The 23,245-nt window shown below is 38.9% G+C and overlaps 2 protein-coding genes across 3 annotated transcripts in view; one reads left to right on the top strand and one right to left on the bottom strand.

Annotated features, from left to right (window-relative positions):
• The first annotated feature begins 354 nt into the window (after positions 1-354).
• rdh14b (retinol dehydrogenase 14b) lies at positions 355-8,338 on the top strand. The gene is made up of 2 exons (XM_079583679.1): positions 355-769; positions 6,844-8,338. Exons 1-2 carry the CDS (start codon positions 416-418, stop codon positions 7,453-7,455), a joined length of 966 nt encoding a protein of 321 aa, XP_079439805.1. The 5' UTR covers positions 355-415; the 3' UTR covers positions 7,456-8,338.
• A 123-nt stretch (positions 8,339-8,461) lies between these two features.
• Positions 8,462-23,245, bottom strand: part of LOC306983349 (brain-enriched guanylate kinase-associated protein) — a 29,944-nt gene continuing 15,160 nt past the window's right edge. The window contains exons 2-7 of one of the 2 annotated variants that reach the window (XM_079583677.1): positions 17,362-17,565; positions 15,146-15,307; positions 13,612-13,678; positions 12,687-12,794; positions 12,490-12,570; positions 8,462-11,017 (exon numbers count right to left, since the gene is read on the bottom strand). In XM_079583677.1, the coding sequence (XP_079439803.1) occupies positions 9,632-11,017; positions 12,490-12,570; positions 12,687-12,794; positions 13,612-13,678; positions 15,146-15,307; positions 17,362-17,459 (1,902 nt within the window). In that variant the 5' untranslated portion in view covers positions 17,460-17,565 and the 3' untranslated portion in view covers positions 8,462-9,631. The remainder of the gene's footprint in view (positions 11,018-12,489; positions 12,571-12,686; positions 12,795-13,611; positions 13,679-15,145; positions 15,308-17,361; positions 17,566-23,245) is intronic. The other variant, XM_079583678.1, reaches the window with a different exon arrangement.

Here is a 23,245-nt window from a genome sequence, read left to right as displayed (position 1 = left end):
CCAAAATTTACTTGGGCTTGAGGTCTAAAATAATTGTTTAATGTATTACAGTATGTTGAATGTTGTCAAATTTCACTTGAATATTTTCCATTAATCCCCGTGACCCAATAGGATAGATGGATTTTCACCGCTGCAAACACTCAAACAAATTGTTTCGTACTTTTTTTTTAAATAAATGATGTACAATATAAAATTGTTGATTGTATTATATTATACATTTAAATTAGTATAAATGCATTATGCCGTGTAATAAATTCCTAGGAAAAAACTGTCAACCTAAAAAAAATAGGAAATATATTTTCAACCATAACAAAGCAGTGCATTCTGGGTAATGTGGTCCACGGCTCTCACTCGTACACTACACGCTGTCATTCAACACTTTGGTATTCCTCTATGGTATTCCTGCACTGCACTGATGTCGGCAGCAGTCGTTTTAGCCGCTGTCCTCGGCGGTGGGGTTCTCTTCATTGCCCGGAGAATATTCTTCAGGCGGAAAGCGCTGAAATTACTGAGTTACCCAACGGCTCTGATGCGCGGAAAGACTGTGATAGTGACCGGGGCGAACTGCGGCATCGGCAAGGCGACGGCAGCGGAGCTGCTGAAGCTGCAGGCCCGTGTGATCATGGCCTGTCGGGACAGGCAGAGGGCTGAGGAGGCGGCCCAGGACATCAAGAATCAGGCCGGTCCGAATCAGGGAGAGATCGTGATCAAACACTTGGACCTCGCGTCGCTCCATTCCGTGCGCAGCTTCTGCGAGGAAGTTATCAGGGTCTGTTTACATTTTTCGCATTATCTTTCAGTCCCTGATACTGTGTTGCATTGACATTAACTATAGGCTACTGCACCATGAATTATTAATTAACGCAGAAATAGCACAAACCGTGCCAAATATATTGAGAAAATGGCTGAATTAGTCCATATAAGCCATGAGGAGTGCTAACGTTTGTATGTTGTGTAAGTAGCCTAAAGGTCAAGCAGTGAGCATGTGTGTTGAAATGAGCTATCCAGTGACCCGAAATATGATATCACTACAATTATTTGCACAATTATTGACCACTATCATCATTGCTTCTTACAAGGACATATTAAAGGGATTGCATATTATTATGATAAAATATTAGCATCATAGTAACTGTGGTATCCTGTTACCTTGATTAATTTTGTGTTCATAAATGGCACCTAGGTTAGTTGAATATGTCCAAAATTGGCTATGAAAAAAAAATATATATATATATATATATATATACATACATTTTATTGACAAGGTTTACACAATTTACACAATTAGTTTACTAGTTTTCACTGAAATTTAACAAAAAAAAATAAATAACATGAAATGCATAAAATTGTCAAACCATTATTTTGGCCAACATAAATTGTAATTAATGAATTAGGCTACATGAAATTGCAACATATAAAGCATATGTGACCTGATTTTATATAATGCATGTCAGCATGGTTTTACTTTGACTCAAAACCTTTTAAATGACATAGGCTACAGGATACAGTTCATGTAATAACTAGCCCTGATGTCCACGTGTAGGCTAGGTGTAAAGGGGTCATGCATTTATTTTTATTTTTTTTATGTTCTCTAAAGTCCATAATTTGACATAATGCGTGCAGCATTCCAGACTTGGAAGTAAATGTCCACTGGTATGATTGTATAGCAGCTTTGCTTATTAAAAGGCACTTCAAAATGTCTTGTAATCCTCATAGGCATCTCTATCGTTTTGTTGCTCGATCCTGTGAATTGACCTATGGCTAAGCCACACCCCCAAACGCGATGAGCCAATCACAGTGTGCATAGCTAACCCAATACACTCGGACATTCTCTGCTTCCACGTCCATTGAAATGCATTGCAGTTAAGTCAGTTTTCATTCGTTTTTATATGTTTTTTCTTGTGCATGGGGAACATGCAACTCCGACACTTGGTATCCCGAAAGGCTGGGCGACGATGTGTATTTTTTACCCTTTCCCAAGCCACATCTCAACCGAGATAAGTGTCTGCTCTGGATTAAGTTATGCGGTAGACCACAACACCAACTAAACGTGGATAAATTAAACAAGGATGTCTACATCTGTTCTAAAGAAAGTAGACAACGTAGTTGAACGTTACGTTAGGCTAACATTAGCCTAACATTAGAAAACGTTAGCTTCTAGCTGCGTTGTACATCATGTCACTTAGCTTCATTAACATATCTGTAAATAACCAAGATGACAAATGTTAGCAATGTTGTGCTGAATGATTCATGTAAATACTGTAGCACCAAACTAACGGAGAGGTAGGCTACTCTTGGTAAAGATGGTAAAAAGGCTTGTTCTGGAAACGTATATATGCAACTTAGACCTGTACATATTTAATGATCATGAACCATTAATTACATATTGAAGCACAACATTTTAGACAACTTTCTACTAAAACAACTGGGGAACTTTGTGCTTTTATTAAATTTTTTTATTTTTGCGGTTTATCACATAACTGTGACCTGTACATTTTTGCCTGGAGCTGAAGCTTTTCATCTACCTTCTCAACAATAAAATAAGTGATGCACCGATGTGAAAATTGTGGCCGATACCGATAACCGATATTAATATTGCTGTTATGGCCGATACCGATATTTACAGATGTCGATATCTCTGTATAGAAAACACATTTTTACGATAATTGTTATGATTTATGATATTTATTAAAATAAATACATTTTTATATAAAAATATTTTTTTATAAAGGATACAAGTGTGTCATGAATTCACACTATGAGAAAGAATATAACATCTCAATGTCTAAGTGTTTATGAATATTAAAATAAGAAAGAATAAATAGGCAATGTCAATAGCCGCGGTTCAATTACAGATTTGCGCAAATGTTTTGCGCTATTATCTGAATGTCTATAAAAAACGATTGCGAAATGCTGGCGTTTCCATTAACCTATGTTATGCGACTAAAACGTCCATTTTTCTCTTGCGATAAGTCATTCCAAAAATCACGGCAACAGACGTTGGTTTATATAATACACATAGGCCTATAATAAGACATTTCTGGGTGTTTCGCCCTCATTTCTGCTCTGAGGTTTTGATTGTGGCATTTCTTTGAGGTTTAGAATCCAGTATTCCTATAGGCTAATTATTGTTTCTTTTATGAATTTAATAAAGAAATCTGTCTCGTATTCTGTCCAAACGATCCATGTAGGCTAATTTTGTGTCCATTAGTTGTTCCTTTTTTAACCCGTAATTAAAAAACGAAAAATGAACGATTGTTGTCTTTTTAAAACGCAAAGTTGAACACCAACATTTTAATTTTAACCGGCTACACCAACTGTTGCGCAAAAAAAGTCAATATCAACGAATTTTCAGATTTTTGTTTAATGACTTTTTGCCCCTTTATTAAACATTTAAAATATTCACAAATTAATATGGAAACATGCCGATTTGACTGGTTTTCTAAGGCCAAATTATAACCTGGAATTTATATTTTTCCCGCAGTGCTGAATGAGAAGAGCCATTAATATTATATTAATAAACTATTGTTTTCTAAGTGTCGGCTAAAAACATATCTCCATCTCCGCTGTTAGCAGATGCGCTTTTAGAGAGAAATGCACCTTTAATACGGATTACATAATCAGAAGGTATTAGCTTTCGATTCGAATTTGTTCGTTTTAAAGTGGACATTTCAAGCTTTAGCCTACATAGGCTATATTTTGTTTCAGTTCTCGCGCTCCAGTTTACGGAGATCATGAAAGCGCGTCTGATTGTTTTCTTTTCTTTTACAAAAGCACAACGTTTTCTTGTTATTGTGAGTTTACACAAATAAAAGTAGTTGCGAATAATGTATTATTATTTTCTGTATGACCAGACATGATAGAGTATTTTAAGTTGTTTCCACTGTTGATAAGAAAATGCAAGTGTTCGCGCCCGCGCCTCCATGCCATGCAGTGCGCACTCCACACTCAGCTTTGTTCCTTTTTTGCATAAAAGCGTCTTCTAAATACTTCAGTGCATAAACTTTCAATTATTTCCATGGTTCACGTCAACACACGCTGAACACTTGCTATGTGTAGGCTAGAATAAAGTTGGGCTGCAGCTACAGGATATTTTAATTGTTAGCGTGCTTTTCATCCATTCAATGGTCAAGGAAGATATTTTTCCACCTCCACATAGGCTGTTTTTTTACTAGGGTGACAATACATCAAGACTTTAGAGTATAGGCTACTGACCCGGTCTGGAAGTGTATGTGCATAGCCCGAAGGACGTTAGCTTAATTTCTACTATGTCGCCTATATGGATTGAGCCAAACTGTTTGGCAAGACGACTGCTGTTCTTTGCAATTCCTATTACGACCATATAACTACATTCTGCCTGATACACAGTTATATTTAGCCTAGCGCGAGAGATATGTGCGTCCATTTCGCTTTGGACGCGCAAATGCATTCAAAATGTTCAAGCGTCAAACTAGACGCGACTCGAATTTGGCGCTCTATTTGCGAACGCAGCATAAGCCTACACGCACGTCAAATACACAGGAATGATTATCGGCCTGTTCACATAGTTTTTTCCCACGTCCTATTTTGACATCGGAACGATACCGATGTGTAAAAAATGACCATATCAGCCGATATTATATCATGCACCACTAAATAAAATTATGAATATAACCCTCCAATACATAGTTAAGGCCCTTTTGGTGACTTCGAGATGATATATAATCTTTCTGTCTCCAAAAATCATAAATTGCCTCCTGTGAAATGTCTTCTACTGTGACAGCTGCCATAGCGCCTGTCACCGAATGTTGACTGTTTGTCTGAGTGAGTGGAGGGGGCGTGGCTTAGCCATAGGTCAATTGTCATGACATCTGTGAATTGGTGGGCGGGGCTAAAAAAGTAATGATGTAGAAGTAGGCGTTGATCTTCTGCAAAGGTGGTCTTTCATCACACTTTGACTTCACACTGAGACAAAATACAAAACGAGTCATTTTGGGAGCTTTGTTTCAATAAAAGCTGTTTTTGGACTAACAAGGAAGTTCTGAGATTTGAAACTTACAGGATATTTGTATAGTGCAATAACCTCTTATCAAAAGATCAAGGAAAGTTTGATTTCTCAATTCATGACCCCTTTAAAGCATGTGTTTTATTAAGATATTTAAATAAAGCCATTACATATTCTGCAGTGCGTAAATGCCTAGATACACAAATTTTTTAAAATAGAATAGCATTTTAGTACACCTCCTGTACACCTGGTATTAAGATGCATTTCCGTCGATCGGATCACAAGTGGACACAGGGTCCGAAATTAACACCCGCCAAGCGCCAAATGCGGGTAGATTTTCCATTTGGCGAGTAAATCTCAAAAGGCTATCCGCCACACTGGCGGGTGAATGTTCATACCAAAATAGTAATGTAATAAAATGTTTGTCCCGCCATAGTCATATCTGATCGGTGAGTAGCCGAATGTAGACGAACTGCTGCGCGTGTGACAGGGCGCATGTTTAACTGAAGACCGAGCAGAGAGAGAGAGAGCGAGCCCCGGTCGCGCGCGCGCTCTCTCTCTCTCAGTGGAGCAAGGCGAAAGTATAAAGGCTTCACCGTCTCCTAAGCGCTGTCTTCAGCATCCCACAATCTTCAGCTAATTAACACCCGCCAAGCGCCAAATGCTGGTAGATTTTCCGTTTAGCGAGTAAATAATAAAATAAAATGTTCGGACACTCGGGAGGTCGTGAGATATTGCACACGTTTCGAGTCAGTTAAACTGATAATCGCGTCAAAGCAGCTGGTACACGGCACGACTGTCCGGCGGCAATCACATGAGCTTTCGCGCTAAACACAAGAGACCGGAGTTGCAGGCAATAGCTTCAGATAGAAAATGACAGAAATGTGTGTGCAAATGAACAGTAGCCATTCCTTTCAACATAAAAACGAGAGAGAGAGAGAGAGAGAGAGAGAGAGAGAGAGAGAGAGAGAGATTGAGTGTGAGTGTGTGTGTGTGTGTAAAAAAAAAAAAAAAAAAAATGTTTGTTATAGCCTAAATTTCAAATTTTGCTCTGGACAATTTTTTATGTTTTTATTCAACATAATACCTTATTATCTCAATTAAATGTACTGAAATTAATGTATACGTGACACAAAAAGGCTGTTTATTATTTTGGCCGGTAAAAAATATGCTTGGCTGGTGGATTTTTTCATCTACCAGTCCCCGTGGCAGGTGAGCCAAAAAGTTAATTTCGGACCCTGAGTGGACACTTAGCTTGTACACTTTCGACCTCTTCCAGAGGTAGTCAAAAACGGATTGCTTTCGTAGTGTACTAGATGCTCATGTGATCAAATGCGTTCAAACATCTGCAAAAGTCAATTGCCCTAGCTTATTTTGTCCATTAGATCAAAAGATCTAAAAAAGATTCATACATTTAATTCGCCCATAGACCCTCCCCTCCAAGAAATCAGGACAGAAGTGGTTGAAAGTGGACAAAAGAGAGATTAAAACATCAGGTGTAAACGGGTGTGTCTCCCTAGTCAACTTGAGATCTGATCGACCAAAACGCATCTTGATACCAGGTGTAAACAGGGCCTTAGATGTGCCACCATCCCAGGTTGATACATGTAGTCCTCAGGCAGCCTCCTTGAGGTTATTGTTTTCACCATCCTTGATTCTTGCCTCAGAAACAGTCTGCAAGGAGAACGTAAGGGTATCACAATCTGTCAGTATTTTTAAATGTCAACCAAGGTAAACGGCTATATTAATGATTTTTCATATGTTTATTTTCTGTATTACATTTATACAGTAGGTGCAATATTAATAAAGTGTGATTGGATGAACTAAAATTTCTAAACCTGATTGTGTTACAATATTAGGAGGAGCCCAGGATTGATGTTCTTGTCAACAACGCTGGTCTCTACCAGTGTCCCTACAGTAGGACAGAAGAGGGTTATGAAATGCAGCTGGGAGTGAACCACCTAGGTCACTTCCTTCTGACACATCTCCTGCTTGACCTCCTGAAGCAATCGGCTCCCAGCCGTATCGTTGTGGTTTCCTCCAAACTCTACAAGTATGGCAGCATCAACTTCGAGGACTTGAACAGTGAAGATAATTACAACAAGGCTTTTTGCTACAGCCAGAGCAAGCTTGCCAACCTACTTTTCACTCGTGAGCTGGCCAGCAGGCTGGATGGTACTGGGGTCACTGTAAATGCCCTCACTCCGGGTATTGTAAGGACCAGATTGGGCCGACACGTCAACATACCCCTGCTGATTAAGCCTCTTTTCTTCCTGGTCTCTTGGTTGTTCTTCAAAAGCCCACTGGAGGGTGCTCAGACCCCACTATACCTGGCATGCTCGCCTGAAGTTGAGGGTGTGTCTGGAAAATGCTTTGCTAATTGCAAAGAAGAACAATTGCTTTCCAAAGCCACAGATGACTATGCAGCCAAGCGGCTGTGGGACCTGAGTGAAAGCATGGTGGGCCGTTGAAGGTGGAGGGAAGAAGCAGAAATGCCTTTCATAAATGTGGCCATTTCAAACCTCGAACATTAGTGCAATGGATTTTTTGGGGTGTGTTTTTAGCCAAGTACCTGAGGGACTTACTGGATAAGAGACAGGAAATTAAAATGTCCATCTGTTCCCCATATCTTTGCTGCAGTGTTTTCAGAGATGGCCTCCGGCTTGTGACTCACTCTTCTCTGTGAATGAGAGCCTGAAAGTATCGAGTCCAACATATCCCTTGAATACAAATGACAGGAGCAACGTGCCCAAGAAACATATGGCTCAGAGCTAAGATGAATACAGAATAACATGAAAACTTATTGCACATCTCTCGACATAGATTAATGATTTTTGAATGTTGTTCTGCAATTAATTTTACAGACTTATTCGTTTATGAAGTGAAATAGTGACACTTTAGCCTAGCCTCTCTGAATATAATCTTTTCATAATGCTGTATAGTATACCCGGCAACTCCCACCCTGTGACTTATTTCAAGATATTTTTAAAAATGTTTGTGACATCCCAGTGTCCAAACGGATTAAAAAAGGAAATGCGTAGGCTGTGGCTCTGCAGATACTGTAGGGTGGTGTCACTACTCAAATAAAAAAGTGAGCCAGAGTAATGGATGTTTAAACTTCATTACCTCCGCTATATACTGCTGTGCATTAGCCATTATTGGATCAATTTCATTCACCGTGGAGCTGTAGGGAGTTTACTGGCTATAGTCCTTAATCATACACACTAACATGAATGTTTTGAGTGTAAATGCAGTGCTTCTGTTATACTGTAAAGACTGAATAAATTAAATGCTGCAAAAATAGTTGGTCGTTTTTGGAGGACCAAGGTCTTTCCTTTGTATGCTGTCATTCACACTGTACAAGGAAACATTTCATTTATGAAACAGAATTCTCCCCCAATACACCTCAGCAGCAGTCTCACTCTCCGGCAGGAGCAGAGCAGGAAACAAAAGGGAGTTAAAGAGGCAGACATGGTGCAACTATTGTGCTTTATTAGATATAGAAAGCAAAACAGAAGAAACAGAGTCATGCATCATTGTGTCAACTGACACAGGATCCCAGCTGATTAAGAAAGAAGAGAGGGAATGAATCGTGAGGTAGAGAGGGCCTGAGGGAGGGGGCTTACAGCACTGAGGAAGAAAGGAGAGAAAACATCAAAAAGAACTATCACCTCAGAAATTCCATTGCCCAACAAAACACATCAGGAGTTAAAAAAAAATGCCCAGTGCTTTCAAGATATTGTACTCACTTGATAAAGCAATAGATTTGAGTAGTATCAGATCTATTTGGAATAGAAATAGATTAGAAGTATCACTTTGGTTGAGACTTAATCTTGACGGACTGACTTAGGGGTATTTTGATTCCATGCTGAGTTATTCTCAAAATTATTTTCACAAAGTCTTGTTCACAAATCTGTGAAACGATCCGTCAATATCCGTCAGTTAATTCTCAAATTGTTTTTATGACTTAACTCGTTTGAGGCATTTTTAATTGTTTGCAGCGTGTATAATTGTGCCGATTGCCTTATTTATAGCAATAAAAATAATTTACAATTATATAGATTGTTCAATCTCTCCATAGTGTTACATTTAATAAACAATTATAGATATAGCATACTTAATAAATACAGCTATTCATAAATTATATAATAAAAGATCGAATTTCTTGTCAAAATTAGCATTTCTTTTTACAAAGCATGTGCTGTCCATTCACAAACCCTTTTTGAGCCCAGAAGGCTTTTGGTAAAACAAAGATAATCTCTCTCTGAAGACAAGTTTCCAAAAATCCATAATGCACCTAATGCACTTAAAATACTTTCTCACAAACCACACAGAACCATTAATAAACTTTCAAAATAGGCTATACAAATAGTGCTGAGTGTTAGAGCTTCATATCAACTGTAGAAACATGATCCGGTTATGTTTGATGTTTAGAAAACACTGTAACAGATACAGAAATAGAGAGAAAAAAGATAAGAGAGCAGATGGACTGAAAATATTCAACAGAAAATTCCATCATGTGTTTGGCTCAAACTGTAGCTTAACATTCAAATCCTACTGACAAAAGCAGGTAACCAGGAAACCCTGCTCTTAGTTTAGTAGAGTTCCACAGAGCTGTAAAAGAGGATTAACCAGGAAACCCTACTCTTAGTTTAGTAGAGTACCATAGAGCTGTGCCTTGGTGAGACTGTCCTTGCGTGACAGCCCTAGTGTGCCAAATTTTTGGTACGGTTGTTGTGGAGGAGGTGGTGGGGTGGTTCCCTGAGGGGACACGCTGTGCCTCTCAGGTTGATAATGCTGCAGCTCTGCTGCCATTTCCAGAGATCCATGGTCCAGTGACTCATTTGAACTGTTGGGACTTACGTCAACGTACTCTGTTGCCTGTCCCCCAGCTGCCACCACACCGTCCTTGGGGCTGTAGAGGCTTTGCTCTGACTCTTGGCTATCCTCCTTGGAGTGGTACAGGTGAGGCTGGCTTTGCTGCTGCCGTAGGCCTGGGCTGCAATCAGGGCTGGGGCTGGAGAAGGGGTCTAGTACCCCAGCATGATGGTGGTATACATCAGTACCCTCCTGGAAGCTACTGTAGAGAGGACCAAGGCGAATTTTTGCAGGCCGGACAGAGAAGTGCTGCTCAGAGAAGCTGTAAGGTGAGGCCCGCCCTGGACTGCGGTATGAATGGGCACTCAGATCCTCCACACTCAGTTGCCTCCACCGACCAATCAGCTCTTCTTCCTCAGGAGCAAAAGCACTTCCACGGCGACTGTCACCATAGGTGATGCTGGGTGAGGTGGAAGTTGGCAGGGGCTCATAAGGTTCACTGTAACAGGAGGACATTGTTCTGCTGTAGATGGGTGAGCTACCATTCTGATGGTGGCTTGCCTCAGGTGGTTGGAAAGCATGGGCCTTTGTGAAGGCGCTTGGACTCTCCCTCTCCCATGAAGAGTCGCTTTTGTGCTCATATTCAGCCCCATCCCTCCATTCCATGTAAAGGGCAGGGTGGCGAGGAGAAGATGCAGCACTGCTCGGAGGATCCTGACCCTTGTCTTCTGACCCTCCTGCACTAAAGCTGGAGTAAGAGCTGGAGCCGCCTCCCAAGGAGGTTGTAAACTTCCTGAAGTGGTCCTGCGAGAAGCCAGGCTGCAGGGCCATGGTTCCCTCTTCTGGGTTGCTATCAGTGGAGTTCTGGGGTTCATAAACCTTCCGCTGTCCATGGAGGTCCATGCTGGGTCTGCGCTCTCGTCTCCGTTCGTCAGGGCAATAAAGTGCTGTGTCACTGCTGTACAGATCTGACTTGTAAGTAGCTCGGAGGCCTAGGCGCTCAGTGCTACCCACAAGGCTGGTGCCCACGAGGAAGCCCTGGCGTTCCTGGGGTTGTGGGCTAGGTGAGCGAGAGGCTTGACTGCTGCAGACCTCATCTGGCTTCTCCAGGACCTTAGCAATGACAGAGGCAGGCACTGTGTCGGCATATGGGGAGTGGCAGAGGGAAGAACCCTCCATGTGCAAGCTCACACGCTCCTGAAACTCTGCAGGCAACTGAGAGAGAGTGAAACAGATTTCCATTAGATGTACCCAATGAACAATAAGAGTTGAGAGATTCGCACACAAAGAGAAAAGGGTAGGCTGTTATGGAAACCTATCAGGCAGGGATAAAAGGGAAATAATAGCTCAGATCAGGTCAATATCCTTAAGAGGCTGTAAGAAACATACAAAATTGGTGAATGGAACTGGAAATGGAAGTACATTTGCAAAGCAGACAGCCAAAGATATTAAGACTTCAAATCTGTACTAATGGTCTACGTAAGTACATGGTTTTTAGTTTTTCATTTAGCGAAAATTGGCCAGAGGGAAGAACCACAGATTTCATTGCCACTGACACTACACGCAGAGTACTAGGCATCAATCCAATATCACAACTCTTTTTCTTTTCTTTTTTTACCTCAGTTCTTTCACCATAGCAACAAGAAGAAAGTAAATTGCAGCTAATTAGCTAACAGAACATGGCTAATTATATAAGCATGATAAGAGGAGCCAAGACAAAGCAAAAATTTTAGTCCTTTTAAACCAATAGGGTTGGTCTTGGTTCAACAAATCCAATTTGAAATCTAAGTTATACGACATCTATTGACCTTCTTGAGTATTCTTGCTTTTAAGACTTTTGGGCAGCTTTTAAAGAAATTTATCTGTGGTTATACAGAAGCTCTCATTACCATGAGACACCTTCAGCTATGTCCAACTGACTATTTTAACGAATGCTTAGTGCCAATTCTTTGACATTCTCATATAAAACAATATGCAAGGCTGAATTCCCTGAACACGTTGTTACAGACACATTGATGTTTCCATTCAGGTACATCTGCCAAGTATGAACAGGTTTTTAAAACAGGCAGCATGCCAACATAAGTCTCTGTTCTAGACATCGTGGGACTGGCATGAGGCATGGAGCAGATTTGATGAATAAAATGCCAAGTTTATTGGCACACAGTATTATTATTTAAACTTCCTCCCACTTTCGCCCTTCCAGAATAGTCACTCATTCTTAATTGGGACAGAACCTCAATATTTCTTTAAACGAGGACTTGATTTACTATAGTTGACCTAAATACTAGTATATCCCACTAAATAAAAAGAATCCTGCTTCTTGATTTGCTACATTCATATCAGTCCAAAAACATTTAGCTAACAGAGTTAGTGGTTAAACAATATGGCATTAAAGGGGGATGGTTTGGTTTATTTAGATTAAATATATTTTGGAAAAGGTATTGTGGAGGATGTGCAAATAGGCTATATAAAGAGACCAGAGGTTGTGCTATAAATAACAATTATCCAGCACTTTGACAGACTGCGTTCTATTGTTATCCATCATTGTTATAGACATATTCGTTTATATTTCAGAATATATAATTTTTTTACTGTAGCACATGCCTGCTTTGCCGCTTAAACCATTTCACTTATAGGTAGTTTCAGAACTGCTGTTCTTTGTTAAAATTGCATGCATTCTGACTTACCTCAGATAACTGGGCTCTGTAGTGTGACTTATTGCACTGCAAGAGCTGTGCAGCCAGGTTACAGTCCTTCCTGTATAATTCCTATTGAGAGTGGTAGAAAAGGAACATTAGATAATCCAAAGCAAATACACAGTCCTCCAAAAGGCTTCCATTAAGCCTTCGTGAGAAAAAGAAATCAGATTGTCATTATTTCTTACATTATCCTCTCTCAGTTTCTCAATGGTCATCTTAGCTTCCATGAGATGATTGTTCAGAACGATGATTTCTCGGCTGAGAGCCCGTTTCTCATCATCGTGGTGCTGTGACTGGATGAAAGGAGCACATTTTCGGAAAAAAAACCCCTCTATGATATGCATTTGCAATGATATAAGCCTTAATGGACCACCAGTAAGAATATTGACAAGTTCACACAGTGAGAAGTCAGTGCACGTGTTAAGTCACCCTGCAGCAGATGGGAATTAATCGGCGTACTTTTAAGGAACATCAATAGAAGGCTGATATCAGATGATTTTCACATAATTTTCCTTTCATACATGGACCGATAATCTTCAGGGTCATCATTGACGCAATATGTTGCTAAAAAAATATATGTTTACTATTACAAACTCGGAGTAAACCCTGAGGGGTGGATCCAAATAGACATGTACTGGTCATAGGATGTACTGCGGCAGGCAAGCTAATTATAATTTAATTGTTTCGAACTTCAAATTAACAAACAGGCTGTGATGCAGATTCAGAGAGCATAATAGACTCACTATCACTCTGTCATGTGAAGGCGGACAGGTTGTTGTAATGGACTGTAATTAATGTCAGGCGCACCAGTGGCAGTGTATTGATATTCAAATAGACTCTTAGTGCATTCAGCGCTATTGTACATTTAACACATTCACTAATATGTCACACCACTAAACACGTACACACATCGACAGAAGTGTGGACAGCGATGTAAACACTTTCATCCAAAAACCCATTTAAACAGGAAAACACTTAAAGAGGGAGATGAGTACTTGTAAACACATATGCAGACAAAACATTTGCACATTACAACAAAAAACAATGCGCCCAGACACCTCTTGAATAATTTGTGCTTTTTTTAGAAGTGTGGCCAATGTGTGCACTCACATTTCGGTGTATTTTATCCTCTAAGTCCTGGTTGATCCTCTGCAGTGCTGAGTAACTGCTTTGTATTCTGCGGGAAACACATGAACAAAACGTCTTTCTTCAAATCCTGCACGCACAAGAAGGTCTTACGCCTTCCTTATTTCCTTGGACACATCTGTTACATAATTTATTGTTTTATGCTTTTAAACAATGTTATGTTTTATTGTTTTATTTATTTTTTAAGTCGGTTGCCAAAACTCTCACCAGCGCACCGGTTCATCTTCCGCATTATGTTATGGTATCCGTTGCAATATCAATTCACAGCATTTATTTTACAATGGACCGAGGAGCCCAACACATTGCCAAGCCATAACTGTACAACTGACTCCTACACACTTGGCACTGGCCAGCACATGCCTAAGTAAAACAAGTTCTGTCTCCCAATTCACTTACTATTCATCCGAAATAGTTCACTAGGTAAGAAATAGTGCATCCCAAATCATAGGATGTTTAAAATATTAAGGCAAAGGTGTCTGAAAGATATAGTTTTCCAGTGAATTTTTGAAGTGTGCATCTGTGCAAGTTTCTTTTTGGATAATATTGTCCACAAACCCCTGCCAAAAGCAATTTTTAAAATGGTCTGAAGTCAGTGATATTTTCTGTTATTCACTAAATGGTATACTCAACTATTTCACAGAAATTGAGTGTAAGAGAATATTTTGATTTACAGTTTGATTTACTGATTACAATGCATAAATGTGAAATTGGCAGTCAACCATGATTGCTTATTTGTGTTAGTGTAGGTAGTATTTGACAGGTCATGTGATATCCACATGGTGGCCCCAATGAGTTGACCTGCTCCGTGTAAAATAAAACAGCTTTTATGAATTTTAAGTTACTGATTTTTTTTTTTGATTTTTTTTTTGTAGTATTTATTTCTTTAGGGGTAAAACTTTTTGTAATGAGAAAAAAATGACTGAATGCACCTTTATAATACACACATAAAGTCCCCTGTGAAAAGTATTCTCTATTGGATTAAAGTCAGGGCTTTGCCTATAGGGCAATCCATACCCTTAATTTTGTTTTTAGCCATTCAGATGCGCTGGTGTTGGATTCTGTGTGAATTATTGTCCTACTGCAGTACTAATTACCATTTATATTCAGCTCACTCACAAATAGTCAGACATTCTTTTTAGGAATGGTCTAGTATGTTGCAGAAATGATACTTTCTTCAATGATAGCACGTCGTCCGTACAATCACAGTGAAAATGCTTGGTTTTATGGGGCATCTACCACTTCCCGTTAGCCCTACCCCAAGATCAAATCGCGAATTGGGATAACCCTTACTCTCACGTAAACTTGCAAAACTAAGGGGATGGGGTAAGACAGAGAATTGGGATTCACCCTAAAAAGTATATTCTTTTCCATCACCAATGAAGTACAAAATAGGCTAGTTGGGATGAAGACAATTTCCAAGTTTAAAGTCCATTGTCCTGTTTAAGTCCCACTGCCCCACTGTTTTAAAGCCAGATGCTATGGTGTACACTTTCCTTACCGGCGTAATTTGTCGGTGAACTTGTCGAGCTCCTCCTGGGCTCTGCGCAGCTCTGTCTCCAGGTACTGCCTCGTGGAGTCAAACTCACGCTCTAAAAGCTCCAGCTTATGCGTGGTGTAAGAGAGACGCTTCCGCAGGTCTTCCTTCTGTTCCTGCAGAGAGCTACATAGAGGTGCGCATGCGATTACGTTCACAAAATCTGACAAAAACACTCCCTGAATCCTTTCTGCATGGACCAGGCAGAGATTCAGGATCAATAATGGGAATGTAAAAAACAAAACAGCTGTTTTGTATGAAGCATAACCTCAGTTTGGGCCAGATTTACGAATGTATTTCGCTTCATTGTCACTGACGTGATCAATAACTGTCATATAACCCACTAATCGCATTTGGTTGAACTCAAACACACTTGTGTCAGGAGTGTTTTGATGACCTTTTTAATCCCCAACACTCTTTTTTTCCCCATTTCCCACATTGATCCTTAGTCGCATGACAAATGCCATGCACATCTATTTATAGATCAAACACACAAGCAGATGGGGTGAGAGAGATGGATGGAGCCAAACACAGCTTTTTACGATACATAAGAAAACCACTGACAGCTCTTAATGGGTTTGTATTGATGGACAGATGTGTGGTGAACGATAATGACTTCTCTGGCGTGCCACAAACCAAGCTTGATCAGGCGGTCAGACAACACGTGTCTGAAGCAGTGGGAATGTAACACGTCTGAGAGATAAATGTACGGACAATCGATACACACATGTATTTGGTAGCGAGCACACATGCAAGACCACACACACTTATTCTCAGCAGGCCACATGTACAGCGGGACACAAACCGTACAGATTCACACACTATTATCACTTGTGCTGCCTCAATAGAGACGGGGACGGGGGGATGGGGCGAGCCTTAAGCCAGACTAAAAAATAAAATTCCCTTTATGATGAATATTATGATGAATAATTACAATATGCATATCATGTTATTCATAATACTCCAATAAATGTCAAAGAACACTGTGGTAATAATATATATTATTGCCACAATACGAATTCACATTTAGCAGGGGGTGGGGGGTTGGCGGTCAGAGATTACTCGGCTGAAATTATGTTTAGCTCAGCCGAAATCACGTTCGGGGTCACCTCAGTCGATGCACTAGTGTTCACTTTTTTTTGCAAGTGAGCTGGTGAATTAAAAATAAACAAAAAAATTATAAAATTAAATATTAAAAACTAGGGTTGTTGGGTGGTTAGAAAATTAACCCTAACCCTCTAAATAATACATTTCTATAAATAATCACATGCAACATTAAAATGTGCGATCCCAGGCCTACTGTAGAAACAACATACGATATACGATATACAATTTGTATTTATATTTAACATTTAAGCCCCATTCTAACAACGGATTAACTAACATGAGGTGAGAATTAACCACTGAAAATAAACCAATCAGAATGGGAATGCAAATTGCGCAATCTCATCTGATTCCAGCAAAAATCAGCTTTCATTATCATACAGTGAATCTGCCAGCCAGCTTATGATTAACATGTGGAGGTACAAAAGACAGATATAAAATAAATTTAGCAAAGATATCGAAACTGTCCAAATTATTACAAGATCTCAAAATAACTGAAAGACAGATTAACGGCAGACCAAGCTAGTTGTCAAATGTTTTCTCCAGTGTATATTTTTCAGGGGGATATTTAAAAAAAACATGTGACAACTTGCCCTAACCTACCTTTTTCTAAATATACGCCATTGTATTTTTTACTCAAAACCTTACAGTTACTGACGTAGAGTGTGACAACTAGCCTGAACTCTACTTCATATGAATTTGTCATATGAAGGAGACAAGATGGAGGCAAGTAGATCTACAGTGGTCTGTATATGACACTGCATGATTTGTTCCACTTGTTACCCACTATATATGGACAAGTGTTGGTTCGTGTATTGGTTTACTAATTCCTTTAAACAGCCCTATTTAGCAAACCAATAACACTTCCATAGTCACAAGTGGATTGGAGAGCATGATTATCGCACTGCATGTATGTACAATAGCACATTCATTGGCCAACACTTGTAGCAACAGCACTCATGATGGTGAGGGTGGAACCAATCTGTCACAGCACTATGAGTTCGGCACTCGACGGATGCACATGGCTGATGGGATGACTGTGGTGGGCGGACGACGGGGTTGAGAGAGCATCTTACCTCTTTTTCTGATGTTTACAACCATTTCGAGGGGTTTTAAGGGCCGTTTTCCCAATATATATCTTTTTCATGGTTTTTCGCAGTGGGCAACCTCTCATGAGGGTTCTGTGTAAAAATGATCCGCTCCCTATCAGGGATTCGGCTTATTCCTGCTCGAGTCTCAGGTTAGCTTTCCCATGCAGTCCTGACAGACCGCTGGAGATCCTGCCAACAGAGCAAAGAGAGTGCCGGGGTGGCGCTTGCAATCATATGACAAAATAATAGCCACAGCAATTAAGAAAGTGTCATCAAACTTGCGATTCATCTCGAAACTTCATGCGTGAAACTGTCGCGGCGAGAGTGAGCGTGCAGCGACAGGCGTAATTAACCTCTTTGGGCCGATGCCACTGCGCTGATGTTTCGTGTGACTGGGGGTCACAAGTGCATTCCTGAGCAACGAGATGAATTAATGTAGGAACGCGATGAGACAGCTTGCGACTTCATCAAAAGTACATCCACACGCACAACCTTCTGTGAACGTATCCACCTAGTTCATCTAGAGCCCTGCTGCTTGGGGAATATTTATGCCACACTTTCCAATAATAGGGTTCGAAACAAGGCCTGAAACTCTTCATAAGTTTGAAAGGAGGTGCTTAAATTTCAGAGAGGTACTTATATGAGACATTTTTGCAACCCTGTTACCAAAGTTGGGTTACCATTCCCAAAATTAACAAAACATGCCTGAATACAGTTTAATACCCTGATTAAGGTGTTTTTTGTTATAAACATTAAATAAATATATGATAAACACACACACACATATAAAACAAAACGGGTATACAATAGCTATGTTTCCATCCAAAGTTGTTGATTTTGCACAAAATTGAAATATAAAACATTTGCGAATAAAGCACCTTTTCCATCCCATGTGTTCAAGAAAACAAAATCGTCACTTCATGGGAAGTTGGCACAAAATATCCGTAATAAAAATGGAATTTGTTGGAAATGTATGAGCATGTTTTCTTAACGGACAAGAAATGATCCGCCTCAATTGATCCACATTTTTAGAAATTTTGCTCATTTTGGCATTTCCATCAAACGTTTTTATTTGTGTAATATTCCAAAATGCACATAAAAATATGTGGAAGGAAACATAGACATAGTTAACAGGCTTTGCCTAAATTTAACTATGACTCATTCGATGGTAGTTACTGTGGGGACCAAAACTTATACAAATACGAGAAAATAATTGTTTAATAATTTTTCTTACAATAAATTTAGTAACGTGGGCGGCTGCATGTCTGAGCTTGTGTGAATGCAGTTACTATATCTGCAAACATTTTGAACATTTAATACGATTATTCCACCATATGATCCATAGAAAGGGTCCAAATGATGTTAATTCTTTGTTTGTCACAATTTAAAGGAAGAATTCAATTTTCTGTAATAGGGATACATACAAAATGTGAGACACAGCTAAATATTACATGTTTTAACAATTACAATGAGTAAATAATTCAATTCAGTTTTAACTAAAAGAACTTACATAACATGATAGGTGAAATTTACTGCATTGTGGTGTGGTTTTAATTGACGGGTACCAAATGTTGCACCATAAATAAAGTGGTGGGGCAAAACTATTTTGGGGTGCACAATGGGGATTAGGATTTTGTGATTTTGAGCGCTTTACTTAATTTAGGTATCATTAATTCATATTTATTTCATGCATTTGATCACCATGGTTAATGTTAACTTAGAAATATATGATCATTTCTGTTTATGTGACAAGATACAACAAGACTTTTGCAGACATTTGAAGTGGTTTTAATTTCACAGGCAGTATCTGATAGTCAATGCTATTTTAGTATCATTGACAGACTATCAGAGTTCTTGTTAATATTTTGGATTGGATTTTATTTTTAGATTATCTGCATTAGTAAGTTTTTGTAATTTGTATTAGTTTTTTAAGCCTATATTGTTTAGATTTAGTTCATTTAGTTTTCATTTATTGAATTACTTCAATTTAATTAAAATTGAGAAATGTTTCCTTGGCAAAAGCTTAACCCTTTATGGTACAACAATTAATTCTACAATTTCGACTCGTTTTCTTGTTATAATATACATATATATATATATATATATATATATATATATATATATATATATATATATATATTGCTCTGTGGGAATTAAAAGGGCAGCCAATGATGTTCTTTTTTTAAGTCACGTCCCTCCGAAACTCTCTTTCCCACTGTCACCCTCACACGGAAGACACCTGTTGAGGTGCTCCAGAAAATGCTCTATTAACCTCATTCACTTCTCAAGGGGGATTTTTCTTTTGCAGCGTCTTTGATAAGTAAATTAGATATTTTTATTCACAAATCAACTTCCTCTAACATAGTTTTGCAGTAAATTGAGAAAATATCAATGTGGCAACGCTGTACCACTGGAAAAATAGGCATGTATGTTGCTGTATGCATGGCAACGCTGTACAAATTGTAATGTATTTCCCCATTGGATTTTTGTTATAGATATTAGCATCAACAATATGATTGCATTTATTTATTTAAGTGTTTGTTGTAGTATAGTTGTATTTATGCATAAATAACACTTTGATTTCTTCTTTTCAGAAAATGAATACAGCAACATTTTACAGAAAGGGCAATAGGAAGAGTGCAGAATTATCTCTTCCATGTGATGAGAATGAGGATGAGTTAGCCAAATGATTGGAAATGATAGGGATTAAATGACAGGGATCTACCGGTACTTATTTTTTGGTTTACATGAGTTCCAATATAAATCAATCAATTTCTAAAAGAAATGTGCAATTAAATAGAAAAGAAAATCATAATTATATAGAAAAACATGATTTTTTGACCATTTTCCATTGTGGTACAGTATTGCCATATAGCAACGTTTATTATGATTTTAATAATAATCCTTCTAGCAGTTAACAGATTCATTTAGATGTTAAAATGTTAGTTAATAATCTAACATATGGTTAAAATTTAAATTAAAAACATGTTTTCTGTGTCACGATCATGTCCTGTTTAGTTTAGTCATGTTCTGTTACGTTTACACGACAATGATGTACTGAAAATGAAAGCGTTTTTCATTTTTTTTTCTTTAGTTTTTCACATACAGACGACAACGTTCACACAGATCTGCGAAAACAACAAAAACGCTGTATTATTCTGCCAGGCCATTAGTTGGCAATGTCACTTTGTAAAGAAACACTACACGTCTATAGACTGAACACGTAATACGCATTAGCATGACGTCACCCTTTATGTTATCATTTTAAAAAACTTGCACTTTGAAATCCGTTTTCAGACCCCAAAATGCCATTGTAATGTAAATGAACGGCCAAAACGCATAAAACGTTTTCCGTTTTTAGTTGAAAATGGTGTTGTGTAAACGACCCCTCAGTTGTCATTCATTAGTTTGTTACCATGGTTTCTGATTCTGATTGTGACCATGGTTCCACACCCGTTCCTTGTCTTGTTGAGCTGTTTTCTTATACTACGTTTCAGACAGCTTGGACTTTGGAATTTTTTCCACCTCGGTCTTGGAAATAACGTCTGGAACGCCACTCAAAGTAGGACATTCGACATGTGAACTTGAGATACATCAATCAACCCCAACCTCAGTGAGACACGTCATTTGACGTCACTTCCAAGATGTCACAAGTCCTGCTTCTGATGAGCATAAATGTAGAAGCAAACTTTAATATTAGACATTAAGTTTATGTAATAATAACTTTCGTTTTTGCCATTCAACAGCTGATTTCAAAACGTTTTGAAAGAGGTTTTTTTATGTTTTTACCATTAAAAAAAACACACACACACAAAACATGATATATGCACTCAGTGTCGTGGCGATATCATGCGCTCAACATGTGAACATGTCTGATTGCCTGGAATATATATATATATGTGAATATGTAGGGTTTGCTTCGTGGAATCACAATCCTTTTGCGTCACGCTTTGTTTTGGATTAATCTACACACAAATGGCTGGGATACCAATTTTTTTATTTATTTGTTTTTTTTTTTAATCAAGGACAATACACATTAATAATGCATCAATATATAAAATGTGCCACACTTTGCCAAATTGGCTAATTTTCATCCGTAATCCCTTGGCAGGTTGATTTTATAAATATACGTTCAACCGGTTTAAGACTTGCAAGTTTGTGTCCAAGTTGTTATACAGTATGTGATGTGTGGAAGAATCACGGAGTTCACACATAAAGCTGCTGCTTCCTTCCAAACTATTTAAAAAAAAATAAAAAATTCACTATGTGATACTTCCTTCACTCTTCACTTTTTTTTATGAGAATCTGTTATTACTGTATTTCTAAATATTTAATTTAATGTAGGACCTCAAGTTTTTATCCCTGGACAAACACTTCTGCTTTTGCATCATAATTTGCAAAAAATAAAATAAAATAAACATACAAATGGTATTCTTGGCAATAAGGTGTAAACAACATTTAGTAAGCCATTGTAAAACCTGATCCATCGTAAAAGTCAATTTCTGAGTAGCCTGTTGCTGACCTTTTGCATTTACGTACAAAACAACATCATCAGCATACATTTGACAGGCATACATTTGGTAAATTATTTACATACACACTAAACAACAGTGGGCCTAAGATAGATCCTTGTGGGACTCCAATATTAGAATCTAAATATTCTGATGTTGTGTTTATAACCCTTACAATTTATTTAATACGATTTAAACCACATTATGGCCTCAATTATGGCGTGGCGCTACTCTGTTGTAGCGACTAGCAGCAGGTGTGTTTGTTTGTCTGCGTTTTGTTTGTCAGAAGTGCTGAATAAGTTTCCTGTTTTGATACATTGTTTGACAAAAATGGACTAGATACGATTGTTCATTCAAGCAGTCGCCATGGAGATATATTATGCTGTCATCTTGTGGACTTTATGGATTTATTACGCCCAAGGCGAACGCAGCCAGCAACGTGAGCCGGTAAGGACATACTCTCGGGAATGTTTGATGCGATGGGACAATCCGTGTATGGGAAATATATACTTGGACCCGCTTGTATCTGAAGACATCCTAGCTGAGATTTCTAGGCGTAGGTCTCCTGAAAAAGATCGCAAAAACTCCCGCAAAGTGAGGAAGCGAGGAAGGAGAGGTGGCGTCCGACTTCGGTTTAAACGACAAAAAATACGCCGTATTCCGCTCCCTTCAATAATACTCGCAAATGCTCAGTCGCTCAGAAATAAGATTGATGAGCTTCAAGCAAATTCTAACCATTTACAGGAATATAGGAACGCCTGTATTTTAGCCTTCAGTGAGACGTGGCTGTCGTCTAAAGACACCGACACGGATCTATCGATCAGCGGCTTTGGGGCACCTGTCAGGTTGGATAGAGACGCAGAAGCCACGGGGAAATCTCAGGGTGGCGGTGTGTGTGTATACATAAACCAGCGGTGGTGTAGCAACATCACCGTCAGGGAAAAGATATGCACTCCTGACATCGAACTGCTCTCCATCTCCGTTCGCCCGTTTTATCTCCCGAGAGAATTTCCCCAGATATTTGTGACCGTAATATATATACACCCCAAAGCAAACACACAGAATGCTGCCGATATTATTCGCAAAGTGACTCAAAGACTACAATCTCTTTCTCCGGATGCCCCGTGTCTGCTTATGGGGGATTTTAATAACTGCAAATTGAGTAAAACCTTCAACCTTTATCAATACGTCACATGTCCAACTAGGAAAAATAAGACTTTGGACAAGTGCTATGGTTCAATTAAGGAGGCTTATAAGGCTTCCCCTTTGGCTCCCATAGGATCCTCAGATCACTGTACTATCAATCTCATCCCAGTGTACAGACCTGTGCTTAAAAGGGGAGAAGTTAAAGCTAGAGA

The sequence above is a fragment of the Phoxinus phoxinus genome, assembly GCF_949152265.1.
Source record: "Phoxinus phoxinus genome assembly, chromosome: 16".
NCBI lineage: Eukaryota > Metazoa > Chordata > Actinopteri > Cypriniformes > Leuciscidae > Phoxinus > Phoxinus phoxinus.
Note: the sequence above shows the minus strand (reverse complement) of the source record. Positions and strands in the feature narration are given on the sequence as shown.

What these genes read in the sequence shown, in the direction of transcription:
- rdh14b (XM_079583679.1), top strand. Translation starts at nt 416, where the DNA reads ATGTCGGCAGCAGTCGTTTTAGCCGCTGTCCTCGGCGGTGGGGTTCTC. An exon ending in TCTGCGAGGAAGTTATCAGG is followed by an intron (nt 770 to 6,843) that starts GTCTGTTTACAT and finishes TTACAATATTAG; the next exon opens with GAGGAGCCCAGGATTGATGT.